We start from the raw sequence: 27690 nt of genomic DNA, 5'->3' as shown, positions 1-27690 counted from the left end.
TACAATTAATCATTAAATTTTATCCCCTTTATAAATTACAAAATGTAGACATTAGGGGGCAACCTCCTGTGTCCATGGATGCTAATGAATGACCCGTCTTTAGGCTTGAAATCCATCTGGCTCCTCAACTGGAGGGATCACCTGCTCAGGGAAGATGGAGATGCTGATCAGGGCCCCAGGGCCATTCAGTCAAGACCCGCCTGGTGCCTATTGCTCACTCTCTGCTCAAAGGCCTACAGTCAGCATCCCTTGGGTTCCTTACAGACAGTAATTCTACTCTCTTGGCAGCTCACAAGGAGGCATGGATGCCTGCAGGCCTTGCCCTACATCACATCCTTCTCCTTTCCAAAGAGATGCCAGGCTTGAGCCATTCTGCGAAGTTTAGCAAGATTGGGTTTAGTCTGTGGGCAGAAAGAGAATAACTCCAATTACCAGTATGAAAAGCCAAGGAGCTTACAAGTATTTCCTAATTACAGCTATTCACGTTAGTTTGGATTTCTAGTTTCTAGATTCAGAAAAAATTTTAGATTTCCTTAGGATAAGTGGGACTGAAAACTAAGTCTAGAGGCACATCTCTTCAGGAATGGGGACAAAACTTCTTTCATTTTTCCACTGTCATATGAAACAAAAAGTTCTCAATGGAGTAAAATGGACTAGATGAGTCAGAAAGCATTAGTACCTGAAAACTCCATGCAAGAAAAGACTTTACAGCCCTCAGCAGGAAAGGTAAGCAAAATAAAAGATTTTGGAAAGCGGCCATTCCTATTATGCTCTCGTGTTCTGTTTCATTTAAGATTATAAGGATAGAAATGTTCTTTAATTTAAACCACTTGCCACTTTTATTGAATTATCCACATCATTGTTCCTGGACTGCTGAGTAATCAGGGCCAAAGCATAATGTGAAAATCTCCTAAGCTTGGTTCCTTGCCTGATCCTCAGATCATTACTCTAGAGATCCCTGGAGATGGCTACCATTTCCAACAAGTATTGGATTGGTCAAAAAGTTCATTTGGGGTTTTCTGTACGATGTTATGGAAAAACCCAAACGAACTTTTTGGCCAACCCGATACTATTAAGCAACTGGCTCTTCAGGCTACATTTGCCAGCAATGAATTTGCTGTGTTTTGGCCAACCTTCTGTGGTCCCAGAGAGAACTTCTCTATCTCAGAAAACCTAGAGCTGGTAGGCAACGGATGCTTCGGTCTGTACATGTGTTAAGCTTAAAAAATGCGAAGGCATCATATGTATAATCAGATAGTTCTGCCTAAACTCCGTTTTGAATTTGAGCTAGAAGATGAAATGGTGAGATTTCCAAAAAAACTTCCAGTATTTTTCAAAACTCTTGTATCGGGGAAAGGATTAAGACAGATTACATTTGGATCACAGGAGCTAGTCTCCTGTTAAGTCATTTCTGTACCTGTTTTTCCTGCTCCAAGTGGTCGATGTTAGCTAATGGCAGCATGGAGGGCCTGCCATGAGCACACTGGAACGGCAGCTGGCACCAGGACAGCGCTTCAATAAGGCGGCAGCTCTCCTCGAGGCTTAGGCCATCGTTAAACTTAATGGCCCCTAAACAAAAGAGACACACAGTATGGTGTGTACTGTGGGAAACCCATGCTGGCCCTGGGTTAGAGCTAAATATCTGGGGAGAGACACATGGTTCCTAGGCTTCTTTCATGTGACTTTAATACTGCTTGAAATTGGCCTTTATGTCCATGGATGAAACTAAGGCTTCAGGACTGACTTGTCTCTCAGCTTTCCTAATGGAGTCAATTGTCTTTCTAATCCCTGCAACAGGCATTCCTTAACTTGTTAGGACTTTGCCTTCAGAGTTTTCTCAGAGAGGCAAGAGCAGTACTTTTGCCTACTTCTTAAGTTTGTGAAATCAAGGTCATCTTCCATCCAAAGCCAGTCTATCACCAAGATATGTTTCCCTATAATGTTCACTTTATTTGCTGATTTTTTGTTTCTGTCATAATCTTCTTACTCTAAACTCTCATACTGTCAGAAACTGCCTTTACGCCTACAGTAATTTACTCAGTCAACAAATATTAAGTATCTACTCTGTGCTGGAGCTATGCCAGGCAGTGAATGAGATGGATGATCACCACCCCCACGAAGCTTACTCTCTAACAGGTGAGACAAACATTAAACAAACAGTTAAACAATAATTAAAATTATTAAGTACTATAAAATATAGAAAATCAAAGAATATATAACAGGAAGACCAAACCCGGTTTAGGAAGGCCAGGGAAGGATTTTGTGGCAAAATGATATTTAATCTGAGACCTTGGGTTAAGAAAAACACGGCTAATTGAAGAATGAGCAGAAGGGCATTTCAGACAGAGGAAAAAGGCCAGTGCAGAATTTAGCACACAAGACCAAGACAAAGAAGCCAGCTGCAATGTGAAGGGCAAGGTGGAGAGTAACGTGAGAAGCAGCTGAAGACCCCTGCAGGCCACAGTAGAGAGGAAGACGGTCATCGTCAGAGCAATGGGAGCCACTGTCCTGTCTTTGTAAGAAGAATGACACGCTCGGAGTTATGTTTCAAGAAGACTCCTCTGGGTGTTGTGGGAAGAAGAATGGCTTGAAGGGAAACCAGGATAGATATGGGAAGACTAAGTCAGAGGACTCAACAGGGGAAGAATCGTTGAGTCCTGGGAGGGGAGGCGGCAGTGGAAACAGATCGCATTAGACACGCTGAAGATACACTTTGCAGGTAGAGATGATCAAATTGGGGATGGAGTAGATACGAGGAGTAAAGATAGGATAAAGCTGGGAGGGGATCTATGGTGTTTGCAGGAGACAAACTAATGGGGGACTGAGGTTGTAAGGCCAGAAAAGACAGGAAGTGAAGAGAGGGGAAGGTTGATGGGGTACCAGGGGGAGATCAAATGGAGGGAGACAGTGTCTGGAGTGGAGACCCCTGAGGTCAAATGAGAGTTGCAGGGGATTCATGTCCCTAAAGTAAGTTCCTCCAACACCGTTTTCTCTATTTTATCATATTACCCTACTCAAGAACCCTCAGTGATTCTTGCCTTCTGTATAAGGTCTAAAGGTTTTGTTGTGACCTTCTAGGATTCTATGCTTCCTCACTAGCCTAACTTCCTGGTATTCTTTGCTGCTCCTCATATAACCGATTTGTTTCTGCCTTTGGATCTCTGCACAGGCTGTTTCCTCCTCTGTACTAAACCTTCCCTTCCTCTGAATCCATGTCCTTCATCTCACTCAAAACTTGACTCAAAGTGCATCTCCTCTAGGAGTTACTCCTCTACTCACAATAAGTCAGTCTGCATTATGGCCCACTATATATGTTGGTATTTTGCTTTGTGGGCTTCCCTGGTGGCTCAGTAGTAAAGAATCTACCTGTCAATGCAGGAGACATGGGTTTAACCCCTCAGTCAGGAAGATCCCCTAGAGAAGGAAATGGAAACCCACTCTGGTATTCTTGCCTGGGAAATCCCATGGACAGAGGAGCCTGGCAGGCTATAGTCCACAGGGTCACAAAGAGTTGGACATGATTTAGTGACTAATCAACAACAACAACAAATTTTGCTTTGTAAAAATAATTTTCTAGGGTTCATTTTTAATGTATTGTTTCTTGATCTAAGTTGTATCTTTCAAGAGGCAGATGATAATCATGCCTTCTACTTTCATAACTGTTGAACCCTGCCAGGGCTTAGCATGCAAAGGCACTCAATAGCTGGTGTGTTGAGAGTCTTACCATGGCAGGCTTGGGATGCCAACACCTTCTGGACAGTCAGTGGCAAAGTCCCTTGGATGCCTCCTGTGGTCTGGAGTAGCTAATGCATAAACACATCCATTAATGGAAAAGCCAGTGGAACAATGGAGCCTTCTGTGTGCGGTGCCTCTGTGTGGAACCCCAAAATAAGAGTAAAGCTTACCTCCACTTGTTCTCGAATAAACTCCTACAAAGAGAAAAGGACAACAGACATGAATCTGTTGCTATGTTATAACTGCCCTTTGATAATTTACAAAATATCCCAATTTCCTTCTTTAAAAATATGCCTCTTAAAGAAAAAAGCTCCAGCAATATAGCACTTAGATACAAATAATGTATCTGTGGTAAGGCACTTTGAATATGAAATACCAAGACAACTGAAAGAACTCTTACTGAGTAGAGAATATATTTAGCTACTGAAGCTTTCTCCAGAGATAGCTCATAAACTCATGAAGTTATGTAACTGGCAGCCTAATGACTTGACTAGATATCAGGGAGGTTTCTCGCTGCGAGCTTGTCTGTTTGTATTTATTATCTTGGCTAGAACACGTTTAACATGGCATATAAACAGAATACACAACAGCCATCAACACACCTGTGCACTCAGTATAACACTTGCTTTGATATCAGAAACATAAGTAGTTAGTTCCCACAGGCATTTTTTTGTGTGCAATAAGTCCCTACAGGTCAAAAAGCTTACTCTTTGAGGCATTTTGCTGGGAAATTTCTTCTCCTTTGCATATCTCTGTCCCTAGGGTAGCCTTTGCAGTAAGAATATCCCTGCAGATGTTAATATTTATGAAAGGACTAAAGAAATTTAAAGCAGACACTATTTCATGTTACTAATTTGTTTAACCTCTGGAGGTTAAAAACTGTTTTGTGATATGGCACATTTAATAATTTCTTTATAAGAAAACACAGGATTTCTTTACTCCTAGAAATGTATAAATTAGCTTCCTGGGAATCCCCTGGTGGTCCAGTGGTTAGGATTCAGTGCTTTCACTCCTGGGGCTTGGGTTCAATCCCTGGTTGGGGAACCAGGACCCCACAAGCTAAGTGGTACAGCAAAAAAAAAAAAAAAAAAATTAGCTTCCCAAGATTATAACATGATAGATTCTTTTTAAACCAGACTCAGAAAATTCTCTTGCCTCTCTCATTTAGACACTAGGACACCATACTTATAAATGAGCTGCTGCTGCTGCTGCTGCGTCGCTTTAGTCATGTCCGACTCTGTGTGACCCCACAGACGGCAGCCCACCAGGCTGCCCGGTCCCTGGGATTCTCCAGGTAAGAACACTGGAGTGGGTTGCCATTTCCTCCTCCAATGCGTGAAAGTGAAAAGTGAAAGTGAAGTCACTCAGCCGTGTCCGACTCTAGCGACCCCATGGACTGCAGCCTACCAGGCTCCTGCAAAAGTACTGGAGTGGGGTGCCATTGCCTTCTCCATATAAATGAGCAGTTACCAAGAACTAGGAGGGTAGATATTATATATTTTTTAAAAGCCATGCATTTTCCCAAACAAACCTAAACAGATCTCATTATACCTGACCCACTAACAAAATTTAGTGTGGTTACAGATCAAATCCTAACTTTACTATTCTCTCTTTTGCTTATCTATCTGGGAGTTGTAAAACATTAGTAAGCCTGGGGAAGAGGAAATGGATCTTACCCTCTATTCATTTCATATTTCAGTAGTTCAATTAATGCTAGATAACTTGAATAATATTTAAAAGGCATATTCATTAAGCTGGAGGGTCGAACTTTATAGAAAGATGTCTTAGTTTGATCCTTCAACTGCTAGGATCCAAGTAACTACCTCTTCTTCAAGATGCCAGAACTTTTCCTGCTTCTTTCAGAATCGACAAAATCTCTCCTGATCAGCCTGACTTAACATAATCAAGATTTGCTGAAACCATAAGCCCTGTTTCAGTCTGAGGTAAACTTCTTACCAGTCGTCTTTGAAGTCACTTTAGGGAAAGTTTTTATTATAATTTTCTCGTTAAATACTTAAGGATTGAATTACAATAAAAGATTTGAGCAGATCCTATCTGTTGGATTTAAGACAGTTTGGAAGAGAAGCCTTGGCGAAAATAAGCTGTGGAGGGAGAAAGGGGCCCCTGCTGAAAGCCGGGCAGAGGTGGTCTGATCAAAGGGCGATTCTGGGAAGGCTCAAGTCAAGGTGATCCCACAGCTGGCCCGTCAGCTGCCTCTTCCTCTCAAATGTCTTCTCACGCTTAGCCGACACACCTGCTCAAGTCTCTCCTGTCCGACAAGAAACAAAAATCTTTCCTCCACGGGTGTCCTGCCCCATACTTCCTGACACCCCACCCCTTTTGCTGTTGCCCCATCTCTTCTGTACATTGCCAGAGTCCTTGGGAGAGCGGCCTCCATAGCTCCCCCTTCCCCTCACTCCTGCCCACCCTTAAGAATGGGTTCCTCAAGGCAGGCAGTGTCCCCCGAAGCCAAGTCCAACTTCTCAGGCTTTACTCTCTGGCCACCGTTGACCATTCCCTTCTTGCTGAAAACTTCCCTTGGTGGTGGCAGTATTACTTTCCCCTGGTTTTCCTCCTCCTCTCACCAAGTATTTTCAGCCATCCTTTACAGTCTCTTCTTTTTAGCGCTAGCGTTCCGGACTGTTGCCAAAACATATACACCCTGAATGCTGGTGTTCCACAGGCCCTGCACTTTGCTCTCTTTTTCTTCTTCATATTCTCCTGGAACAATCTCACGTCCTTTAGATGCTTTTCCAGCTTCTGATATTATCAAAATATAAACAGTTGACCATCACAGGAGTTGAACAATGCAGGAGTTAGGAGCACCAGCTCTCTTCATGGGAGAAAATCCTTGTATAACTTTACAGTCAGCCCTCCATAGACGCACCTCCACATCTGGGAACTCAACCAACCGACCGCAGATCCTGCAGTAGGGTAGGGTGTATTTTTCTAAAAGAATCTGTGTATCTGTGGACCTGCACAGTTCAAACCCATGCTGTTCAAGGGCCATATAACTCTACAGTGTTAACTCCCAAACAGATACTACAGCCCGAATTCTTTCCCAAGTGCTGGATCTGGCCTGTCTATCCACGGCGCACCTTCATCTGAAGGCTCGTGGTCTAACTCCTCAGCCAAGGGTACTCTTCTCCTCCATTCCCTTTTTTTGTCAAAAGCACCATCCCTCCAGTCGACCAAGCGAGAACCCTCAGAATCATGACTTATCTTTTCTCCTCTTTCTCTTTTGCATTCTCTGGATTACCAGGTCCTCTCGATGCTGCCTTCCAGATTACGTTTCATATACGTCTCTCTTCTCCGCTCCCATCGCTACTGGCTTAAGTCAAAGCTTCATCCTGTCCTACTGGCACTAGCCCCTCGGGTGCTCTCCATCTCAAATCTTTCCTATATCCATCTATCCCACAGTTTACCCACTAAATCTGTCTTCTACCTTTTGTTTTCAGATGTTCTTACTACAGTAATTCAGGTGTCTGGAAAAAATGATAGACTTGAGTTGATATGGATTTGCCTGTGTTCCAAACTGAAAGAGCTAAAGAAGCAATTAAGAAATCACAATGAATTAAAAAAAAAAGGACACCATGAAAAAAGGACAGGTGGGAGAAGAGGGCTGGAAGATAAAAGGTGGTGATTTTATGTACAGTTTACGAAGAGAACAGAAGAACAAATTACTGTTAGTTACGTATGCAAGTTAAAATTCCCCTTCTAAACCAGGAGAGGGGAAAACAAGAGAAATAAAGGAAACTTTAATAGAAAACAGGAAAGAAAAGACAACAAATACAAAATAAATCATGTTTGTTTTAAAAAAAAACACGTATTTAAAGTGCAATGCTAAAGTATACTTTACTCTTCTTCACTGGCTGCCTACAGGATACAGTGCAAACTATTTAGCTGAATATGCTGAATCCCTTGATGAGTTGGCCTTGACCACCTATCTAGGCTCATCTAGGCCCACCACTATCCTGTGTATATCTTAATACAAGCCATGTGTATTGGTAGCTCCCTAAGCACAGGATCTGCTTCAAGTCTCTGATATCTGTCTAGAATGACCTCCACTCTTCTATACTTGGCAGGCTCCCACTGTTCTACAAGACTTTTCCTAAAACAAATAAAAAAAGGCTTTTCTTTTGATAGTTTCCTTGACCTCCACTCTCCTGGGCACAGTAAATATTCTGTATTGCCATAACACTTTTGAACATACCTCTGCTGGCCAAATTTCACTGCAGTATAATTTAAATATCCTTCCTCACCTTGAGCTAATTCATCTTTGAATCTCTGGAACCTGGCAGACAGCAGGTATTTCATAAATGCTTGTTGAATAAAAGATGAATATAGAGAATTTCTAAACAAAGGAGGAGGTTATTAGCAAGCATCCGTTTTCTCAGCATCTGCAGCTGTGTCTCACCTCCACAATGCCCTTGGTCACAGTAGATCTTCCTCTTCGAAGTTCACTTGCTTCTCTTTCTACAAAACAGAGTGGTACTTTTCCTATGAGGACCAGTGAATCACTGGTGTCTGGAAATACAATTTCAAGGCCCAGATCTTCCAGATTTTTGTGGTAACACCTAAAGAGAACCTCAAATGTAAAACAGCTATTTCATTCACATTTCAGCATTGGTTCCAAATACTTGATAGTTTCTCAAAAGCTGCCATGAGCTTTAAAACTTGCACTGTTTTCCTCACACTTGTGTTTGTTTAGGATTTTATTATCAAATTTCCTTTTTGAATTATAGTAACCTTTATTTTTTCCCCTCTCTTCCACTGAATCAATTTGCTTCTGTGTCTTATTCCTGAATTTTTATTCTCCGCTGAGGGATTGCTAACTACTCCCTGCTGGCACTTAAAGAAGTCTGGCACAAATAAAAGGGCTGAGAATGTTTTGAATCAGCACTAAAGCAGGGAGGTAATTAACAGCCCCAGGAACTGAGAAGTTCTGATTAACGGGATGTAAATAAATGGATCTGCCTCTAATATAAATTATGCCCCAGAGAAAAAGCTTTATTGGCAGTCTCATATTCCCCATATTAAATAAATTTAGAGACAATTCTCTCTTTTTCATTTCCAATAATCTATGCCGCCCCAAAGTAGGAAAATGCCCTACCTTATGACTCATTATATGATTTGCCCCTTCCTTGGGGCCTGGGGTTTTACTTTCTTCCCAGTATGATTATGGTGATGAAAACTAAGAATCTAGAATGCACCAAGGCAAAGCAGAATGGAAGCAATTATTGCAGTAACTTTGCTTTCAGAAACAGCACAACATAAATACTGACTGTTCCAAGGAATGGTAAGAGTACTCTAAGCCAACTTCTGGAAAGAATTACCAGGGAAACTATATCCTTTACTCAACAGCTGTGATATAGCAGAAAGAATAGCATTTGGAGTCAGACAACCTGCCTGTGAGTGCCTGCTCCATCACTTAATATTTGCTATGACCAACCTCATCTGAGAAAAGGAACGATAGTTATGTTTATACCTCACAGAATTAGTGTGAGGATGCACCTTAGCTACATCACATCCTCATGATGGTACTAACCGTAAGAGTCTCCTTTGTTCTTCTGTCACTGTTATCTCTAGTGGAGGACTTACAATGGAAGACAGTAATTTTTTTCGACCAAAGCCTTGTGGCTGTTGCTTCTCATAGGAATCTATTGGGAGAAAGATGAACAGGTTAAGAGCAAGAAGTTGAAGTCTTCCAGATTCAGATAAAAATGAAGATTCAGTCATGGGGTTATTATAGTACTTAGCAGCATGTTCAATGTTTAGTTTTAGGCTCTGAATTTCCATTATTAAAGTCAAACTAGTAAATATCTAGTTTGTCTACTCATTTTAGCAGTATTTTCTTAAATAAAAAACACAAGACTTAAATCTTACATTCAAATGAACAATGCAGTGATTCGGTAGGCAGTCAACAAATGTGGTTTCAATAACAGAGGTTGACTAATATTGGGGAAGATCCCCTGGAGGAGGGCATGGCAACCCACTCTAGTATTCTTGCCTGGAGAATCTCATGGTTAAAGGAGCCTGGCAAGCTACAGTACATAGGGTTGAAAAGAGTTGGACACGACTGAGCGACTAAGCACAGCACAGCACACACAACCCAAGGCTCAAGAAGGCACCTCCTTTCCTTCAGAAGGATCGCCCAGTCTCTGATGACAATTACTACTATTCTCAAATGATCCAGGGCCTACAGCAAGTGAGTTTTTCTAACACTGCTTTTACTCTATCTTTCCCAACTCTTAGGTCTTCATTTTCTAAGGAAAAGTGAAAAGCGACATCATTGCCATTCCAGTCCATGAAATACCTCCCAAGTCTTCACCCATTTGGTTATTACTTGACCACAGGAGTAACGATTTCCTGGGTATTTTATTTTACATCATCTTGGGGACACACAGCCGCATGATGAAAATGGGTAGCAAAAATTAAAAAGCACATATTGACTTTGGAAGAATACGTAGCAAATTAGTGATGCAGGTTGCCTTTGGGGAGAGAAACTAGGTGCGATGAAGGACAAGGGTAGAAAAGAAACCTTATTTTATTCCCTTTTTGTACCTTTCAGACTGGAACCTGTTCAATTATACTACCTATTCAAAAACAAATTAAATTTTAAAATAGAAACAAAATATATTGGGCCTTCTGAGCTGCTGGTGGTCTCTGCCTAATGAACTGTGAAGATAAACCACAATCACATGGGCATGTGGAGGGGCATATCTTTGTACTGAATGTTGTAATAAAGTAGCCTAATCTTTAGGGCTGATGGTAAGTATATGGCAAATATGCCTTTGACCATGTAAGTAAGAGCCACAGGTTTCAATTAGTAAAGTGAACTACTACATTCTCTTAATTGTAAAAGTCACTCCAATAGGCTTCAGCTTCATTTTTTTAGGTTTTTTTTTTTTTCATTTTTTTTTAAACGTATAATTCATCTTTTTCACCACAGTCACCATTAGGCAAACCCTTTCAGGTACATTAATTCTGCTGGGGAGTCTTGAATCTTTCCTAGGCCTCAGCAGATCCTTACCAATGATCAGCTGCTCCAGTCGGATGCGCTCGTGGGCAGCGTGCTGGTCCACCAAGACTAGCAGGTTTCCACCTAGAAGACCAGCAAGCACCACTGGGTTTCAAATTCTCAGGTCAAGATTAAGATAATCATGTTGTGTCGAGGGAGGAAAGGTTAATCCAAACTATTTAACAACATGAGCATAAGAGAAGCATACAAACTATGTAGCAACAACTGCTGCTTTTCTTTCCCAAAAAGTATTATGGGAAAAACTAAAATGTATCTCTGATGAGAAACTCTTTGGTTCATTAGTATTTCATTTCTAAAATATGTGTGAATTTAATGTTTAAATACTGACTTTGCTTTTTTAATTCAAATTTGATACAGTGAAGGATCATTAAACTACGTATTTTTTAATCAGCTGACCTTGATTTGCAAGCTACTCCAGAACCCATGAAGAGTGTAATTCTACTATACTTTAGATCAGAGGTCAGCGATTTCTTTTCTGTGAAAGGCTAGACAGTAAATATTTTAGGCTTTTGGGACACGTGGTTTCTGACACAACTATTCAAATATTCATTCTGAACCAAAGTGGCCATAGACGATCTGTGAATGTTGTAGCTGTGATGCAATAAATGTTATAGACACTGAAATATTACCTCATATAATTTTTTAAAATTTATTTATTTTAATTGGAGGATAATTACTTTACAATACTGTGATGGCCTCTGCCATACATCAACATGAATTGGCCATAGAATTTCATATAATTTTAATGTGTTAAAAATATAACTCTTCCTTTGCTTTTTTTCAACTAGTTAAAAATGTAGTACACCTGAAACTAATGTAACACCGTAAATTAACTACATGTCAATTAAAAAAAAACAAACAACATTCTTATCGCTCTGGATGTTACAGAAATAACTGTCTGGATCTGGCCCCAGGCCACAGTGTGCCTTGCTTTAGACTCAGGCTTCACAAACTTTGAAGAGTAGACAAATCACCTGGGGATCTTACTAAGAGGCAGATTCTGATTCAGTAGGTTAGGAATGGGACACGAGATTGTGCAAGTCTAACAAACTCCCATGTGATGTCATTTACTGACCTTGATTTTGAGTAGCTAGGCTTTAAACTCTCAAGTACATCAGAGGAAACAGATTGTCCTGACCCCAAAGCCAAACCTACAGGGAAATCCTTTTCTCGCTGACAGGAGGACTGATCTCGATGAGATTAGTACATCATTTTACCTTGTAATTTTATTACTTTTGGCCAAAGGGCTGACATTTATTGTTACTGATTATACTGAAATAAGAGTTCTCCTCTTGAATTTGATCAAACGAGATAATGTCTGTTTTTCTTGTTTCTACTAAGATAAAAAAACTGTTTCTATGACACCATCAAATTCATGGCATAAGAGCTTCAGACTTAAAAAAAAAGATTATGTAATTTTTCTGACAGCATTTTCCACCACATAACAGGCCCCCAAATGCTGAATTTTAAGCTCCTTTGAGGATAGGAGGAGTTGCAGCTGGTTGTGATGAATACTGAACATGCTATGCTGTATTGGGCAAAACAATGGAATAAATAATAAATTATGAGGGAGTAACCTCAAACTCAAAACTACAACCAGTGTAAATTACCAAAAGTCAAGAACTCTAAGAAATCAATCCTGCACCTCACTCTGGAGGGAAGACTTATAGTCTACAAAATGTTCATGACATTTTCCATTCCTTGAATGAAGCAGAATATATGAAAAGTAATTTACTTGTGTCAGAGCTATATTTTTGATATTTCAAAATAACAGAATAGAAGCTTCATAAGGACAAGGATTTTTGTCTGTTATATTCCCAGCATGTACAACAGCACCAAGCACATCATAGGCACTCAGTAAATATTTACAGAATAAATAAATGAACCCTTATTCTTTAGAGTATCATAATTATAGGTGAAAACATGCAATAAAGATGCCATTATATGGCATTAATTTCACTATAATTTAAAACAATTCTATGTCCATTACAAAAATTAGTGCAAATATTAAAATAAAATTAAGACAATTATAGGAATACATTGCTTTTGGTATTGATGAGCAATAAAAACTCATTTTGATTAAAAAAAATTTTTTTAATCTAATACATACTCCTTGGTGGTAGCCAATCAACATAGTAATCAATTCTCTTGGAACTGCAAGAGACATTTAAATATCTGGAGATTTGGTGGCTATACCCATTTCAGGTGCCACGGTAGAGATTTTGGTATTAAACAACAAAGAATTTCAGGTAATCAAATATTTAGAAACAGTAAGACTACTAGATTTTGACATTTACTAATGCTACATTTATGACAATAATGATAATTTTTGGTTACTTTACCTCTGGTCTATGATGATATTTATCAAATAAATTTATACTGTAACAAGATAAAAGAGAACATTTTGAAAAGCAAAGAGAATGAACCACTTTCAAACTTTAGAAGCTCTCTCCTGCAGGCCTACCTATCAGATGCCGACTCCCGCAGGGGTGCTCAGGACTCTCAGGCACTCAGGCCTTTTCCAGAACCTGACAGGATCTAGCATTCCTTGTAAATAGCTCAAAGCGCTCCCAGTTTAAAAAAAAAAAAAAAGCTTTCACCCTCCCTAGTCTCTCTTCCATGTCACAGATTTCGGAGTCTCTGCTAGAGGTGTGATATCCAACCACATTCCTGATACATTCTTGAACATTTCAAAGGTATTTCAGACCAAACTCATGATTTTCACCCTCCTTGCCTGCTTCTTCTTCAACCTGGTCCTGTAGCATCATCCAGCTAGAGGTCAGAAAACCAGGAGTCTTCTTTGATATCCCTTCCTTATGTCCAACCCATCACCGAGTCCTACTGACTTATCTCCTAAATCTCTTTCTTTCCAGGCCACCTCCCCATCATTCCTTAGATACTGCAACATCCTCCTAACACTCTCTCTGCAGCTACTAGGTCTCCACCCCCACACCTGCTCCACGCTCCACACTATATAGCCAGAGCAGTATTTTCAAAATGCAAATGTGGGGTCTTCCCTGGTGGCCCAGTGGTTAAGAATCCACCTGCCAATGCAGGGGACAGGGATTCGATCCCTGGTCGGGGAATAAGATCCCACATGCCATGGGGCAACTAAGCCTGCAAGTCCCAACAAGAAAAGTCTGTTCATGGCAATGAAAACCCAGCACAGCTGGGAAAAAAAAAAAAAAGCGAATGTGATGTGACACGTGCCACTGTGAAAACAAACAATAAAAAATAAAACAAAAAGCCTTCAATTGTTTCCTATTGGTACTGGGATGAAGACAATGCCTGTCAATGGTCTTTAAGATCTGGCTGTGACCTACATCTCTAGCCCATCTCCCTGCTCTCACACAAGGAAGGGCTTGCCCTGCTTCCTCTCACTGAAGGAGCAGGAAGCACGAATTGCATGTTATTCCCTCTGCCCAGAACACTTTTCCCTCCCTTCTTTACCTAGTTAACTTATACTTCAGATCTCTCTTTACCAACAGAACCCTCTCTGACCTCCTCACTAAATCAAATCTCCTAATACAGGTTCTCACAGCATCTTGTTTCTCTCCTCCTTAAAACATTAATGTTTGTGTAACTTGCATGTATATTGTGTCCCACCATTGTGTCTCTAGCAGAGTCCCTCACATGCAGTAGGTACTCAATCAATATTTGTTGAATGAGTTAATGTTATTATTTACAAATTATTATTGTTTTATTAAAGCAGGTCACCAAGAGGTTATATGTTAACTCTTCATAAACCTAACAGAGTTCATCATATTAACTTTCTATTATTATAAAGCAATCGTATTAAAACATTATTAAAAATTTAGAGAATATAAAATATTTTAAAGAGTAAAAGATGAAATTTCCCCTTTGCCCATTTCTATTCTCACTCCCAAGGTAACCATTCTTAATAATTTAACATGTATCATACACACACACACACATACACACATGTCTATGTGTATGTACATAAAACTACATGTACTTAAAACTATTGTTTCATAATATATTTTCATAATTTAGATTGGTTTTCCCTAATCTGGCCAAATCATTGAAACTGTATCATGTATAAAAAATAACCTTAAAAGGAGACTGTCAGAAGACCAGCTGGTCACTAAGACTAACCCCATTCTTACCTGCCTCACCATTCTCTTCAGTCTTAGTGCTCATTAAACAGGCAATAAACTTGTTATCCACTTGCTGGAGAACCTGCCATACATTCAAGTAAGTGGAACAATACTAATTATAAGTTAACAATGGCTTATCTGCATAGAGAGAGACAAAATTGCACTTAATTTAAAGTTGTTTGCGTTATAACATTCATATCTAAGACTGAGGAGAGGTGCGGATGAACCTGCAGGAGTTCGAGGTCATCATTAGGAAGGATAAAGAATAGACATGTAGAGCAACTAGAAGACAAAAGGAAAGACTACAAGGGAACAGACTGAAGCAACTCATAGGGTTATGTTAATAAAACTTCAGAGTAGACTTGAAATGTTCCCAACAGAAGGACTCTTAATAACAGGTAATATGACCAGAGAATTATTAATATGACCAGAGACTGCCAACAAATAGGGCTGAAAAAAATTTGGAAAATGTATGCAAAAAAATGTATACAAAAAGTGGAAACCATTTTTGTAGGAGCTGGTACATTAAGGCAGTAAGTTAACAGCCACTGGTGGCTGGAGACCTTGGTGGCTGCCCTCTACCTAGATCAGTCTCAGCTTCTAATTTGTTTCCATACCGAAAATAAGAAGATGAGGACAGCCTGAGTGGTGTAGAGAGAGGGCAAACTAGAAAAAGGGTCCCTTGTGTTAACTTCTCAATCTGGGATCTCCTAAGCCATGTCATTTGTAGCCTCATACAATAGAGGGCCATTTAAAAACGGGCATCATTGCACATTTAAGGACAATGTCTCTACATTACTTAAGTAAGTAAGTGTTAGTTGCTCAGTTGTGTCCAACTCTGCAACCTATGGATTATAGCCCACCAGGCTCCTCTGTCCATGGAATTCTCCAGGCATGAATACTGGAGTGGGTTTCCATTCCCTTCTCCAGGGAATTCTCCAAACCCAGGGATGAAACCCAGGTCTCCTGCATTGCAAGCAGATTGTTTACCATCTGAGCCACCAGGAAAGCCCAAATTTATGTCAACTACATTACTTAGTTGACTTATAAATTGTCAGTATAGAAAGTCAATATATAATCCTTGAAACTGTGTGCCTGAATCCATAATTCATCACTCCAAACTTGCTCACCCCACTAAGGATGTTTTTTTTTTTTTGGTAATTGATGGCATCACCAACTCAAGGGACATGAGTCTGGGCAAACTCTATGACACAGTAAAGGACAGGGAAGCCTGGCGTGCTGTAGTCCATGGGGTTGCAAAGAGTTGAACATGACTTAGCAACTGAACAATAGCAATTATAATTAGTCTTCTGCTTTTTCTTCTGATGATAAAAGTTTTAGTAAAATTAAAAAGAACACATGTGCCTTGATCAGGGTGGTCTATATCATTAAGTAAATCCAATTTCACATGAGTTAGCCTAGCTTAGGCTATATATATAATATATATATATTAATGAGATTTCAAAGGCAACCTTTACCTGCATTGAGTGAATCATTTCTTTGGTGAAACGATAAGGATACAAGATGTTGTGAATTTTAACTGCTAGGCTCTCAGCTTGGCCGCTGCTTACGTCAACAGCAACCTAGAAAGACCCAGAACAAATGTCATTTACGTTGTAATCTTTTATGTCTGCAGAACTGTTTTACCAAAGATTTCAAAGTGCTTTAATAACATTCATTTTCACAGAACCTATTAGAGGTGGGTTGAATTCAGGGAACTTATAAAAATTCAAAGGGCTCTATGAATTTTTACTCTTGAATAATAATTTTTGTTTATACACAAAATTACTGACAAAAGCCCAATTCTTTCAGAATAACAATTTGCCTGTGCTTCATAAGCATGTCCTTAAAGACATCTTAACTGATCAATCAGTAACAAATGCTCATCCGCTCTGCACCCTCATTACAACACACAAAGCGCACTGTATGATCACCCACTGAGGAGAGGATGCATACTCAGGTCCAATGATGAAGATTCGGGTACAAAGCAGAAGACTCACCGCTTTATCTAATGATAACAGTTTTTATTACCATCACCCTAAGTACTTGGCCAAAGCTGCAAGTCAGGGTTTCTGAGAGTGGTAAACACATTCACTATTCACACACTGATGACACGGGTCTAAAGTATCATCCAAAGTGACCAAGCTTCCAAACTGCTACGAATTCTGATTCTTCCTCTCTATGTTAAATATTAATTTCCAAATACATTATTTGGAAACATGCTCACTTTCCCTTCATAATTACAAATCAATATAGTCATTCATGCCCACCCCCAATTTAAATGAAATTCAAATTTTAAAATAACATGCAAAGAATAAGTGCTGCAGACCTACCTCTGGATAACGGGCAAATACTGGATTGTCCCATTCTGAGAACAAAGATTGAAGTGATTCAGGACCAAAGGCATCGTCCCCAGTAGCTAGAGCAAAAGGGGACAAGGAAAGTTGGCATCAAGAGCCTCAGGGAAGAGGGCGCATGGTGTCTCACGCTTGGTGCAGTGCGGCCTCAAGACCAAAGATCAGACACTGTGTTCCCATATTCTGCACATGTGAAGTGATGGCTGTATCTCTAAATTGTTTTTATCTGTTATTTCTTAAACTAGGGTTGATGACTATTCTTCTGGCATTATAGCTTTTTCTATAAACTATTTTCAAGAGATATTTCAGAATATAAGTCCACAAGAAACTGGTTCAAATTAGTAGCCCCACTTTTTTAGGTAAAAATATACCTTATCTATTTTTAGAAACAACGAAAACAAAAATGATAAATGCAGTTTTTTTTTGAAGATAAGAATTTTGCTTATATAAAACTACTGCAATATGGAGTCAATGCCAATATTTAAAAATAAGAAACATTTTTCTCAATCACAAGACACCACAGACTGTGCCTAATCAACCAGCATTGACCTCGTCTGGAAAAGTAATTTCTGATCTAAATGCATGCACTGAATTAACTTAGTTCTGCTGTGAAACAGGACCACAGGGAGTTCCTGGTTCCAGGAAGGCACAGCTGGCACTGATCAAGCTCAGCAACACAGCCCTGCTTTGTTTTCTCTGAGCTGGTGGCACAGTATGTACTGGGTGTTCCGGCAATCTCTGTTAATGCCCCTACCTCTGTTATTCTGTCTCATCACAGTCCTCTCTTCCCGAGCTCTAGGAAGGAAAGGAAGAACAAGGTCGCTTCTAAAGGGATGACACCTGTACTGAGATCCTAAATATAAAAAAGAAAAAAACTACACATTTGAACTCAAAATATACACTATTAAAATAATGGTTTCCTAAAATCTCTTTCTGTACCAACTGAATTAAGACATAAGGCAGACTAGAAAACACTAGATTGAGTCAGAAGTTTTTTAAATGAAATTATTCTGCTAATTTAGTAATCTCCCCTAGCGCTTAGTCCTACTACCCATCTATACCAGACAGAATGAAGACCTAGAAAAGATCCCCCAATGGACACACTCTTTTTCGCAAGACGTATGTGTCTATCATAACATTTACCTCATCCTATTAGTACGTTTGGATGGTTGTCCTCCCTAATAGTCTGGACCATTGAAAGCAAAGCCAGTCAATATGCAATGCAGCAGCCCCAAGCATGGTGTGGATCACAAATGAGTGAATAAATAAAGAGATGAATGAATGAAAAATTTTCAGTTTAAATTCCAATGTCCAGTAAGATGTTGCCCAAATTCTGCCCTCCTCTCTGAGGATGATCAAATTTGAGTTTTAGAGACAATGTCGAATTTGACAGTTTCAAACAGGAGTAAAACATGATGAAACTATTATTTCAAAAAGATAAATCTGTTGGACAAAAAATGGAGAGAGATTAACTAAGAATAATAAAAGTGTGAGGTGAAATAAAGTTGTGTCCCTGTCAATAGAAAGGACAGAGTTGAAGACATTTTAAAGAAAAATAACTACCAGGGCTGGAGACTTGACAACCACTCCTTAAAATTACCTTTGTAGAGCCTTTCTTCTGTGCAGTTAAATCTACCTCTTAACAGTTCATCTCATGTAACCTTTTACATGAGGTTCAACCATGTCCTAAATGTTCTGCTACACACCAGCCATTTGCAGAATGGCAGCCAACCCTCACCCCACCTCTGAATGAAGGGTGCTTAGAAGCCATTTTTCTTGGAACTAGCTCCTAGATCCCAAATACTTAGTTTTTCATTATGAATCTCTGACTTAACATGACTCTCAAAGGTTCACTACAAGACATGCTAATCCAGAAATTAAGTAGGCTGAAGCATTTTAGACATGTAGATTTATTTAACAGGAACAGATGTTCATGTTCAGTATAGCCAGCCAAGATTTCCTCCTTTTGTTTTAGAAACAACCATCTCAGTTCAATAATATCCAGTTATTTTTTGTCACGATATCAGAAGCAATTGTATTTCAGAAAGATGACGTGCCAGTGCCTTAGATTTACCTTTGATTAGCATTCAGTATAAATCAGGACACAAAACTACATACGCTGAAAAACACGTGTCTTTAAGAGCCACGTGATAGTCTCAGGAGCAGTACTGAAGAAAAAGATTTTTTTCTATTTAATACTTTGAAAGTTACTACAATGATTACTTTTTTTCACAAGGGAAAAAACTGGAAACCACTGAAAAATAAAAGTCTTATTTAACCTTAAATGAATCAGAGCCTCCTGCTAGAGATATTTATCCTAGGGAGAAATGATAAGTTAATTTGGAACTATCTTCATACAATTTACATTCTTTTGCAACATTCAAGGCTTAATACAGATGAACATTTAATGTTTATCCTTCTGATGCAAAACCAAGATTACTGCCAGATGGAAATCAGTTTTACCATCTCCCAACATCTGGCTCTCAACACGCTGCCAAAATAATGTCACTTTTAATGTTGACTGAGACCTGGGAACTCAGAGTCCTAGCCTAGGCTCTGATGTGGCCTTGTGGTCTGATCTAAAAGCCACATTATTGTTTTTCTGAATAACGGCCGCTTATACAGACCAAGATTATTAGCATATACATTATAATAAAGTACATTTGAAAAGTATGATTATAAAAATACATACTTAACCTATATTCCAAAAAATTTATGGTCAAGTCCTTTTTTTTTTTAAGTTTATAAATATACTACTGAGCCATAGATTTTACTGGGAAATCTAGGATGACTACAAGAATCATTCTAGTTCTTTACCTGGGAGAGGTGCAGAGAACAACTTCCAGAAAAATGCCACACTGGCATTGCAGGTGCTTTTAAAGACAAATTCCTTAGAGTGGCATGTTTGGAAGAGAGGGAAAGTGGGAAGGGAAACACTGTGAAGTGAAAGTCACTCAGTCGTGTCTGACTCTTTGAGACCCCATGGATTGTCCATGGAATTCTCCGGCCAGAATACTGGAGTGGGTAACCTTTCCCTTCTCCAGGGGATCTTCCCAACCCAGGGATCAAACCCAGGTCTCCTGCACTGCGGGCAGATTCTTTACCAGCTGAGCCACAAGGGAAGCCCAGGAATACCAAGTGGATAGCCTATCCCTTCTCCAGCAGATCTTCCTGACCCAGGAATTGAACTGGGGTCTCCTGCATTGCAGGCAGATTCTTTACCAGCTGAGCTACCAGGGAAGTCCCCAGGGAAACACTGTAACTCTTCTCAACTATCAATAGCACCATTTTCATTAAACACTGTCTCATCCTCTTGTACACACATACACCCATAGATAAATATACTTACAGTTCCATTCTATATCATTCTTTCATTGTAATTTTATGTTTAAATACTATTGGACCTAGAGAGTTTTCATATATAATAAAACACATTCTATAATTAAACTTCAAAATGTTCTATCTGCTGATACAATCTCTTTGAATAATAACTATCTTACTCCTCAGCCATTATTTCCACCTTCAAAAGCATTCATGCCAGTGAATGCCATATACTTACCATTCTCCAGTAGAACATCCACAGCCATAGTTGTCAGGTCTTTAGTACAAGCAGCCTGAACATCCTCAGTAGGAGCAGTGAATGTGCTAAGTCCTGTTAGTTTGTTGATGTAAACCATTCTTCCCAGAGTTACATCAAAATGCTGCTGCCAATCCAAAGAACATATGTTGGACTCTTCATTTTCAGAACAAGTTCTTGCTATGGATTCCTCACTCTGAAAACAAGTTCCATTTTGGTCAGCTGTGGAATCTTCCACGCGACTCATTAACATTCTACTCAGAGAGTCAGGACTTCCAATCTGTTGTTTTGAAGCTATAAGAATATCTGAATCCTTACTGATAACTGTAGCATGGTCATAGGGCAGTACCAAAGGATTTTCTGGTATCTTCTCAGTGGTATTGTTGTTAGAATATGTTTCACTGTCTTTACTGAAGAGATTACCTTGTGTGACAGAGTCTGACATTGGGATATTGTCACTTTCTGGGTTTTTATGCTCATTTTTAAATAACTTACAAGAATCTAGGGTTAACCCACTGGACAAGTCACCATCTTTCCTACTGGAATCTAATTGTAGCAATTCATTAAAATGATTCACATCCATCCTTTGAGTCTCTCTTTCGGAACCCTTCAATCTGGATAATTTAGAGGCTAGTGATTCAGGTGACTTCTCAACATCCAAAAATTTACTGTTAAAATGAGGTAACTCCTGTAGAGTTACAGTGCTTTCTGTTAAGCAAAGCATCTGTTGTTCCAAACAATCATCTTCCTTGGAGAATGGAAGCTTTTCTGAAGAAAACATGTGATTTACTGGTTGACAACTACTATAGGAATCATTATATTTCATAGTAGTGACTTCACAGATGTCAGAGTTGTCTAAGTGGTTTTTGTCTTTCCATGGAATGTCAGCTTCAACCTGAGGACTGAGATTGGTAGTGATTTCTAAAGTATTATTTTCCTCCACTTCAGTATTCAGAGGATTTTTAACCTTCCCATATTGCCTCTTAAACTTCTCTAAAGATCCTAGTTGTGAGCTTAAGCTTAGCTTCTTATGAGGTATGGGTTCGGCAGGACCAATCAACTTGTCTGTTTTCTTACTACCATCTGAAACATGTCCACCCCAAGAAAAAGAGGATGTGTTAGGTAATAAGCCACCTGTGTGTGATTTTTTACCACTTTCCTGAAAAATAGCAAAATTTTTACAGGCTGCTGTATGTTTGTTCTCTAGCTCATAACTTCGATTTGTGCTGTACAGACTTTTGTTGGGTAGTTCAGCAAATTCTTTACTTGAAGTGCTGGTTAAATCTTTGCTGTTGGGAGTCTCAACTGAATGGTGTGTTCTATTTCTAAATGTTTCTTTGGCACTCACAGGACCAGGTTGAGCATAACTTTTAAATAAATGTTCTGTTTCAGTTGATTTAGTTTGCTCATTCTGTACCACATGAGTTATGAAGCCAGTGGAACATAATTTAACTTGTCCATAACGAAAAACATTTATTCTTCCACAAGTACTAGGTTTTTTTCTTTTCTCTTCCTCTCTCTGAGCACTAGGTTCTCCTGATAATGCTGTCTCAAAAGACAGAGGTTGGCAGTCCATTTCAGTAGCATCTTTAAATCTCTCTGGTTGATTCTGAATTCTGTTATTTTCCAGGATGTTGGCAGCCATGCTATTAACAGTAGTACTTACTTTCTGTATTTCTAGATCTTCTCCACTCCCCTCAAAGTGATATAATGTCTGAAAAGGGCTTCCAAACATTTCTGAAGTGGTTCCACATGGATTTTCTGAAGAGTTATGTTCCAAGCAAGATTTTTTATGTTTCTTATTTTCTCCCAATTCTGATGCTCCAGCTGTCTCTTGTTCTAAGTTCCTTGACTGTGAGCAAGCACTGTCTTCATTTTGCAAAGATGACTCTGCCATTTTACAATGGGCTGGCCCATCGGATTTGTAAGTGTACAAAAATGAATCATTTGTCTTTTTTCTGATAGCTTCTGAATCCCTAGAATTTTGTGTGCTTATGTTTTCTACAGGAGCTTTTCTTTTCACAGCTTTTGACTGCAAATTGAACATCTCGTAGGAATCCAAAATATTATTACATGCTTCTTGGAAACTGACCTGGCCACACTTCTCATCAGAGGACACTTGCTTCTGAAGACTGGCACTAAACAAGCTAAAATCATTATCTTCACTAAATTCCTTAATGTCTTCACTTGATAATTCCACAAATAATTTTTCTTTCTTTAAAAACATTTTTACTCCTTCCTGAATGCAAATCAAAAGAGTATCCCAGTTCTGAAACTCGATCAGGGTTTTTGCTGGCTCCAGGCATACGTCATACTCACAGAACTGGCACTGCACATTGATTACATAGATACCATGGAGTTCCGGATTAGACCGAGGCCGAGGATTTGAATTCACTTGCCTACTGGCAGAACCACTCTTTGGTTTGCATATAATACTTTCTTTCCTTAATAAAAAGTCAATGAGTTTATGCAACTTTGTCCTTAAAACTAACCTCTTGTTCACAAACAAAAACTGCATATTCTTATTATAATGTGCTTCGGAGCTGATAAAGCCAGTAAGCTCAAACTCCTTATATTTAAAATTTATTTCTCTTAACTTTTGGGACTTACCCAGTCCATAAATTTGACAAAATCGGGAACATATGTCTTTGGTTTTAGGGAGTTGAAGAACCATGGAACCAGAAATATCATTTCTCAAAGAGAAAGAAATGGAAGGGTGCATGAGTGACAGAGCTTCTATCCTCTGCCTAACCTTCTCAAACTCCAGTCTAGGATCCATGCATTTCCTCCTAACAGGTAACTGATAAAACAGATTATATACAGTGACTGTCGTCCCGGCACTTGGTCGAGTTAAGTCAGCTTCACAAGCTTTCAGGGCTTTCCCATTCTGAAACAGTTTCACAAATGTTTTCATCGACTTGTTTTTCTTGGATGAAATTTCCACAGCACTGGCCATATCAGCTATACTGGCCAACGCCTCCCCCCGGAAACCATAAAACCTTGGGTTCTCCAAGTCCTGTATGGAGTTGCATTTACTGGTGAAATAACGATTTCCCACCTTGTCTACATCATCACTCCCCATCCCAAATCCATTGTCTATCACTTGAACTTGAAAGGTTTCCATGTTCACCCTGACAGCCACACATTTTGCTTCAGCATCAATACTGTTCAGGGCAAGCTCCTCAACACATTGGCCTAAGGAGCATACAGCCAAACCAGAACGCAATCTAGCTTGTACTTCAGCTGACAAGCATTTGATCATGGCAGGTAGAAAGCTGGTAAGAATGCCAGGCAGTGGTTCCCTTTTCTGACTGGAAATAATTGCCTAGGGGAGGAAAACAAAACACACACACACACAATTAAAGCTTCAGAGTTACATGGCATCAACCATTTCTCTCAGGCATTATAAAGAAATATTTGAGGTAAGTGAAATCTCTTATTAACAAAACAAAAATTATACTTCTGATCTCTAGGCAGATCAAACAGCTCAGATTTGGCACAGCAGATTTAACATCCAAAACAGTATTCATAATTTCATAATTTTTACTGCTCCTAAATCCCAAATGCCCTAAGTGAAATCATAATCACACTTGAAGTTGACCCCTAATGTGTTCAAACTGCCAATCACTTCACCAAAAACAGATGCCTAATTTCCGGTAAGAAACATTAGCTAGAAATCATTCATGAAAAAAATGTCCAAGCTAGTTTCATAACATTTATCCATTACACAATAACCATGACTTTTAGAAAAACATTACAATGAAGTGTTAAGACATTGTACTAATTAGGGTGAAGGAAGAGGAGGAAATGAAATCAAATTATTATATCAAGGAGCGATAATTATTATAATAATTACTATTGGTTGAATGTAGTTATCTCAAGGGAAAGAGACTAAGAATGGGAACGGGTAGGGCAGGAAAATTCCTTTGCCTTTTAAGCCTTTATCATTCGATTTTTAAATATTGTACATGTATTACTAAGTTTTCAGAAGGCCCTTACCTATTACCACTTATGATTTATTATTTTGTATTAATACTCTTTTGGACTTTACAGATGGCTCCAAACTACCTCAGCAATAATAATGATGGCAAGTGAAGTGAAGTTGCTCAGTCATACCTGACTCTGCGACCCCATGGACTGAGCCTACCAGGCTCCTCTGTCCAAGGGATTTTCCAGGCAAGAGTACTGGAGTGGGGTGCTATTTCCTTCTCCAGGGGATCTTCCCGACCCAGGGATGGAACCCAGGTCTCCCACACTGTAGGCAGACGCTTCACCGTCTGAGCCACCAGGGAAGTTACAATGATGGCAAGGGGATCTTTAGACTTTTTCTTGCAACTAAAAATGACAGTTCAATGAAAGATCCCCTCCCTTCATAGCCGAGAGCAGCATGGGCTGGACCGTCTCAAGAGTAGTAGGGCTTGTTGATCAAACTTGGGGAAAATCAGAGCTCCAATTGCAGATCTGATGGTTTCTAAGATAATGTACTTTGCAGCCGGCAAAAAACGAGAGGTCAAGATTTAGTACCTATTCCTACTGGTACCCAAAACTCAACGATTTCCGATTTCCTGATTACGGGGCTTTCGGGGTTCCTGTGACAAGTGGGACGATTTGATCCGGGTTCAGAGCTGAGAAAGCTTGCAGGAAGAGCAGGGCCGCGTCCGCACCCCACCCCACCCACCGCGGCCGGAAGGCTCAAGCTCCACCCCCGCGCCCTCCCGGCTGGCAACCGGAAACCCCGGCCTGGCCCGCCCAGGTTCGGGCGCCCGGCCGAAGGTAGGCCGGGAGACGTCCTAGGCCCCTCGCGCGGCGGTCCGTAAGGCTGGCCCGCAGCGGTCGCCAAGGCCCTTCGAGTGGTAGACGAGCTCCTAGAATCGTCCTCTGGTCGCGTGCTTAACCCCAAGTCACCTGGAATCTTACCTCCCCAACTCCCTGATACCAACCGCCTCGGACGCCGGGCGCGCGCTCGATGGCTGGTGAGGCTCGTACACGTAAGGCTCGTGCACGCGCGAGCCCGCGAGCATGCGCTTCTGAGGCGCCGCGCGGAGGACGCCCTCCAGTCCGTGACACCTCGATGCGCATGCGCGCCAGTTGTCGTCGGCTTGGTAACGCGTGTCCCCAGGTCTCTTCTCTCTGGTACCCGAAAGTTTCCAGTCTTTACCCCGTTTTATCATGGTGTGAAAAGATGTTTCTAGCAATTTTTACTCGTTTTTCCCTTTTCCCCTTTCTCATTTCTGCTGTGTGCGTACTACCGTTTAATTCAACAGAGGCTTCCTAGGTGCTGCAGCAGTAAACAATTCGCTTGCCAATGCAGGAGGTGAAGGTTTGATCCCTGGGTAGTGAAGAGCCCCTGGAGGAGGGCATGGCAACCTACTCCAGTATCCTTGCCTAGAAAATCCCATAGACAGAGGAGCCTGAGGGGCTGCAGTCCATGGGGTTGCAAAGAGGCATTGCTTATCATCTGTCTACTCACTAGAATGTTGATATATATCTATTTTTATTTGCTGCTGTATCCCCATGGCAAGAACAGTGCCTGGCTTATGTTAGGCACTCAAATATTAATCAAGAGCTTTCTATCTTAAAGATCTATAGTTATTTCAGAGCTGGAAAAGATGAAGAATCTATATAGCTCTATTCTTAACTTACAGATGAGGACAACAAGACTCTTCACTGACTTTTTTTGGGGTATTTTTCTAATGAAATGAGAGTGGACCTCGACGGGCATTTTGAGATCAGTTCAGTCGTGTCCAACTCTTTGCGACCCCATGAACCACAGCATGCCAGGCCTCCCTGTCCATCACCAACTCCCGGAGTCTACCCAAACTCATGTCCATTGAGTTGGTGATGCCATTCATCCTCTGTCGTCCCCTTCTCCTCCTGCCCTCAATCCTTCCCAGTATCAGAATCTTTTCCAATGAGTCAGCTCTGCATCAGAGGGCCAAAGTACTGGAGTTTCAGCTTCAACATCAGTCTTTCCAATGAACACCCAAGACTGAACTCCTTTAGGATGGACTGGTTGGATCACTTTGCAGTCCAAGGGATTCCCAAGAGTCTTCTGCAACACCACAGTTCAAAAGCATTAATTCTTTGGTGCTCAGCTTGCTTTATAGTCCAACTCTCACATCATACATGACTACTGGAAAAACCATAGCCTTGACTAGATGGATATTTGTTGGCAATGATTCTGCTTTTGAATATGCTATCTAGGTTGGTCATAGCTTTCCTTCCAAGGAGTAAGCATCTTTTAATTTCATGACTGCAATCACCATCTACGGTGATTTTGGAGCCCCCAAAAATAAAGTCAGCCACTGTTTCCATTGTTTCCCTATTTGCCAAGACGTGATGGGATTGGATGCCATGACCTTCGTTTTCTGAATGCTGAGCTTTAAGCCAACTTTTTCACTCTCCTCTTGCACTTTCATCAAGAGGCTCTTTAGTTCTTCTTCACTTTTTGCCATAAGGGTGGTGTCACCTCCATATCTGAGGTTATTGATATTTCTCCCGGCAATCTTGATTCCAGCTTGTGCTTCTTCCAGCCCAGTGTTTCTCATGATGTACTCTGCATAGAAGTTAAATAAGCAGGGTGATGATATACAGCCTTGATGTACTCCTTTTCCTATTTGGAACCAGTCTGTTGTTCCATGTCCAGTTCTAACTGTTACTTCCTGACCTGCATACATGTGTCTCAAGAGGCAGGTCAGGTGGTCTGGTATTCAGAATTTTCCACAGTTTATTGTGATCCACACAGTCAAAGGCTTTGGCATAGTCAGTAAAGCAGAAATAGATGTTTTTCTGGAACTCTCTTGCTTTTTTGATGATCCAGCAGATGTTGGCAATTGATCTCTGGTTCCTCTGGTTTTTCTA

At 40.2% G+C, this 27690-nt stretch overlaps 1 protein-coding gene across 7 annotated transcripts; it reads right to left on the bottom strand.

Annotated features, from left to right (window-relative positions):
• MLH3 (mutL homolog 3) lies at window positions 1–25871 on the bottom strand. 7 transcript variants are annotated; one of them, XM_010855727.1, is made up of 13 exons: window positions 25747–25870; window positions 20812–24154; window positions 18007–18105; window positions 17229–17314; window positions 16374–16478; window positions 14905–14977; window positions 10769–10840; window positions 9284–9395; window positions 8153–8312; window positions 3906–3929; window positions 3725–3803; window positions 1418–1569; window positions 1–401 (listed from the first exon to the last, which is right to left on the bottom strand). In XM_010855727.1, the coding sequence occupies exons 2-13, from the start codon at window positions 24089–24091 to the stop codon at window positions 324–326; spliced, it is 4320 nt and encodes a 1439-aa protein (XP_010854029.1). In that variant the 5' UTR covers window positions 24092–24154; window positions 25747–25870; the 3' UTR covers window positions 1–323. The 7 variants fall into 7 exon arrangements, with proteins under 7 accessions (XP_010854029.1, XP_010854030.1, XP_010854031.1 ...); XM_010855728.1 differs by lacking the exon at window positions 25747–25870 and adding an exon at window positions 25354–25740; XM_010855729.1 differs by lacking the exon at window positions 10769–10840.
• Between the last annotated feature and the right edge of the window lie 1819 nt (window positions 25872–27690).

Source organism: Bison bison, unplaced genomic scaffold, assembly GCF_000754665.1.
Source record: "Bison bison bison isolate TAMUID 2011002044 unplaced genomic scaffold, Bison_UMD1.0 scf7180017864368, whole genome shotgun sequence".
Lineage (NCBI taxonomy): Eukaryota > Metazoa > Chordata > Mammalia > Artiodactyla > Bovidae > Bison > Bison bison.
The sequence above is the reverse complement of the archived record's forward strand: the minus strand, read 5'-3'. Positions and strand labels throughout refer to the sequence as shown.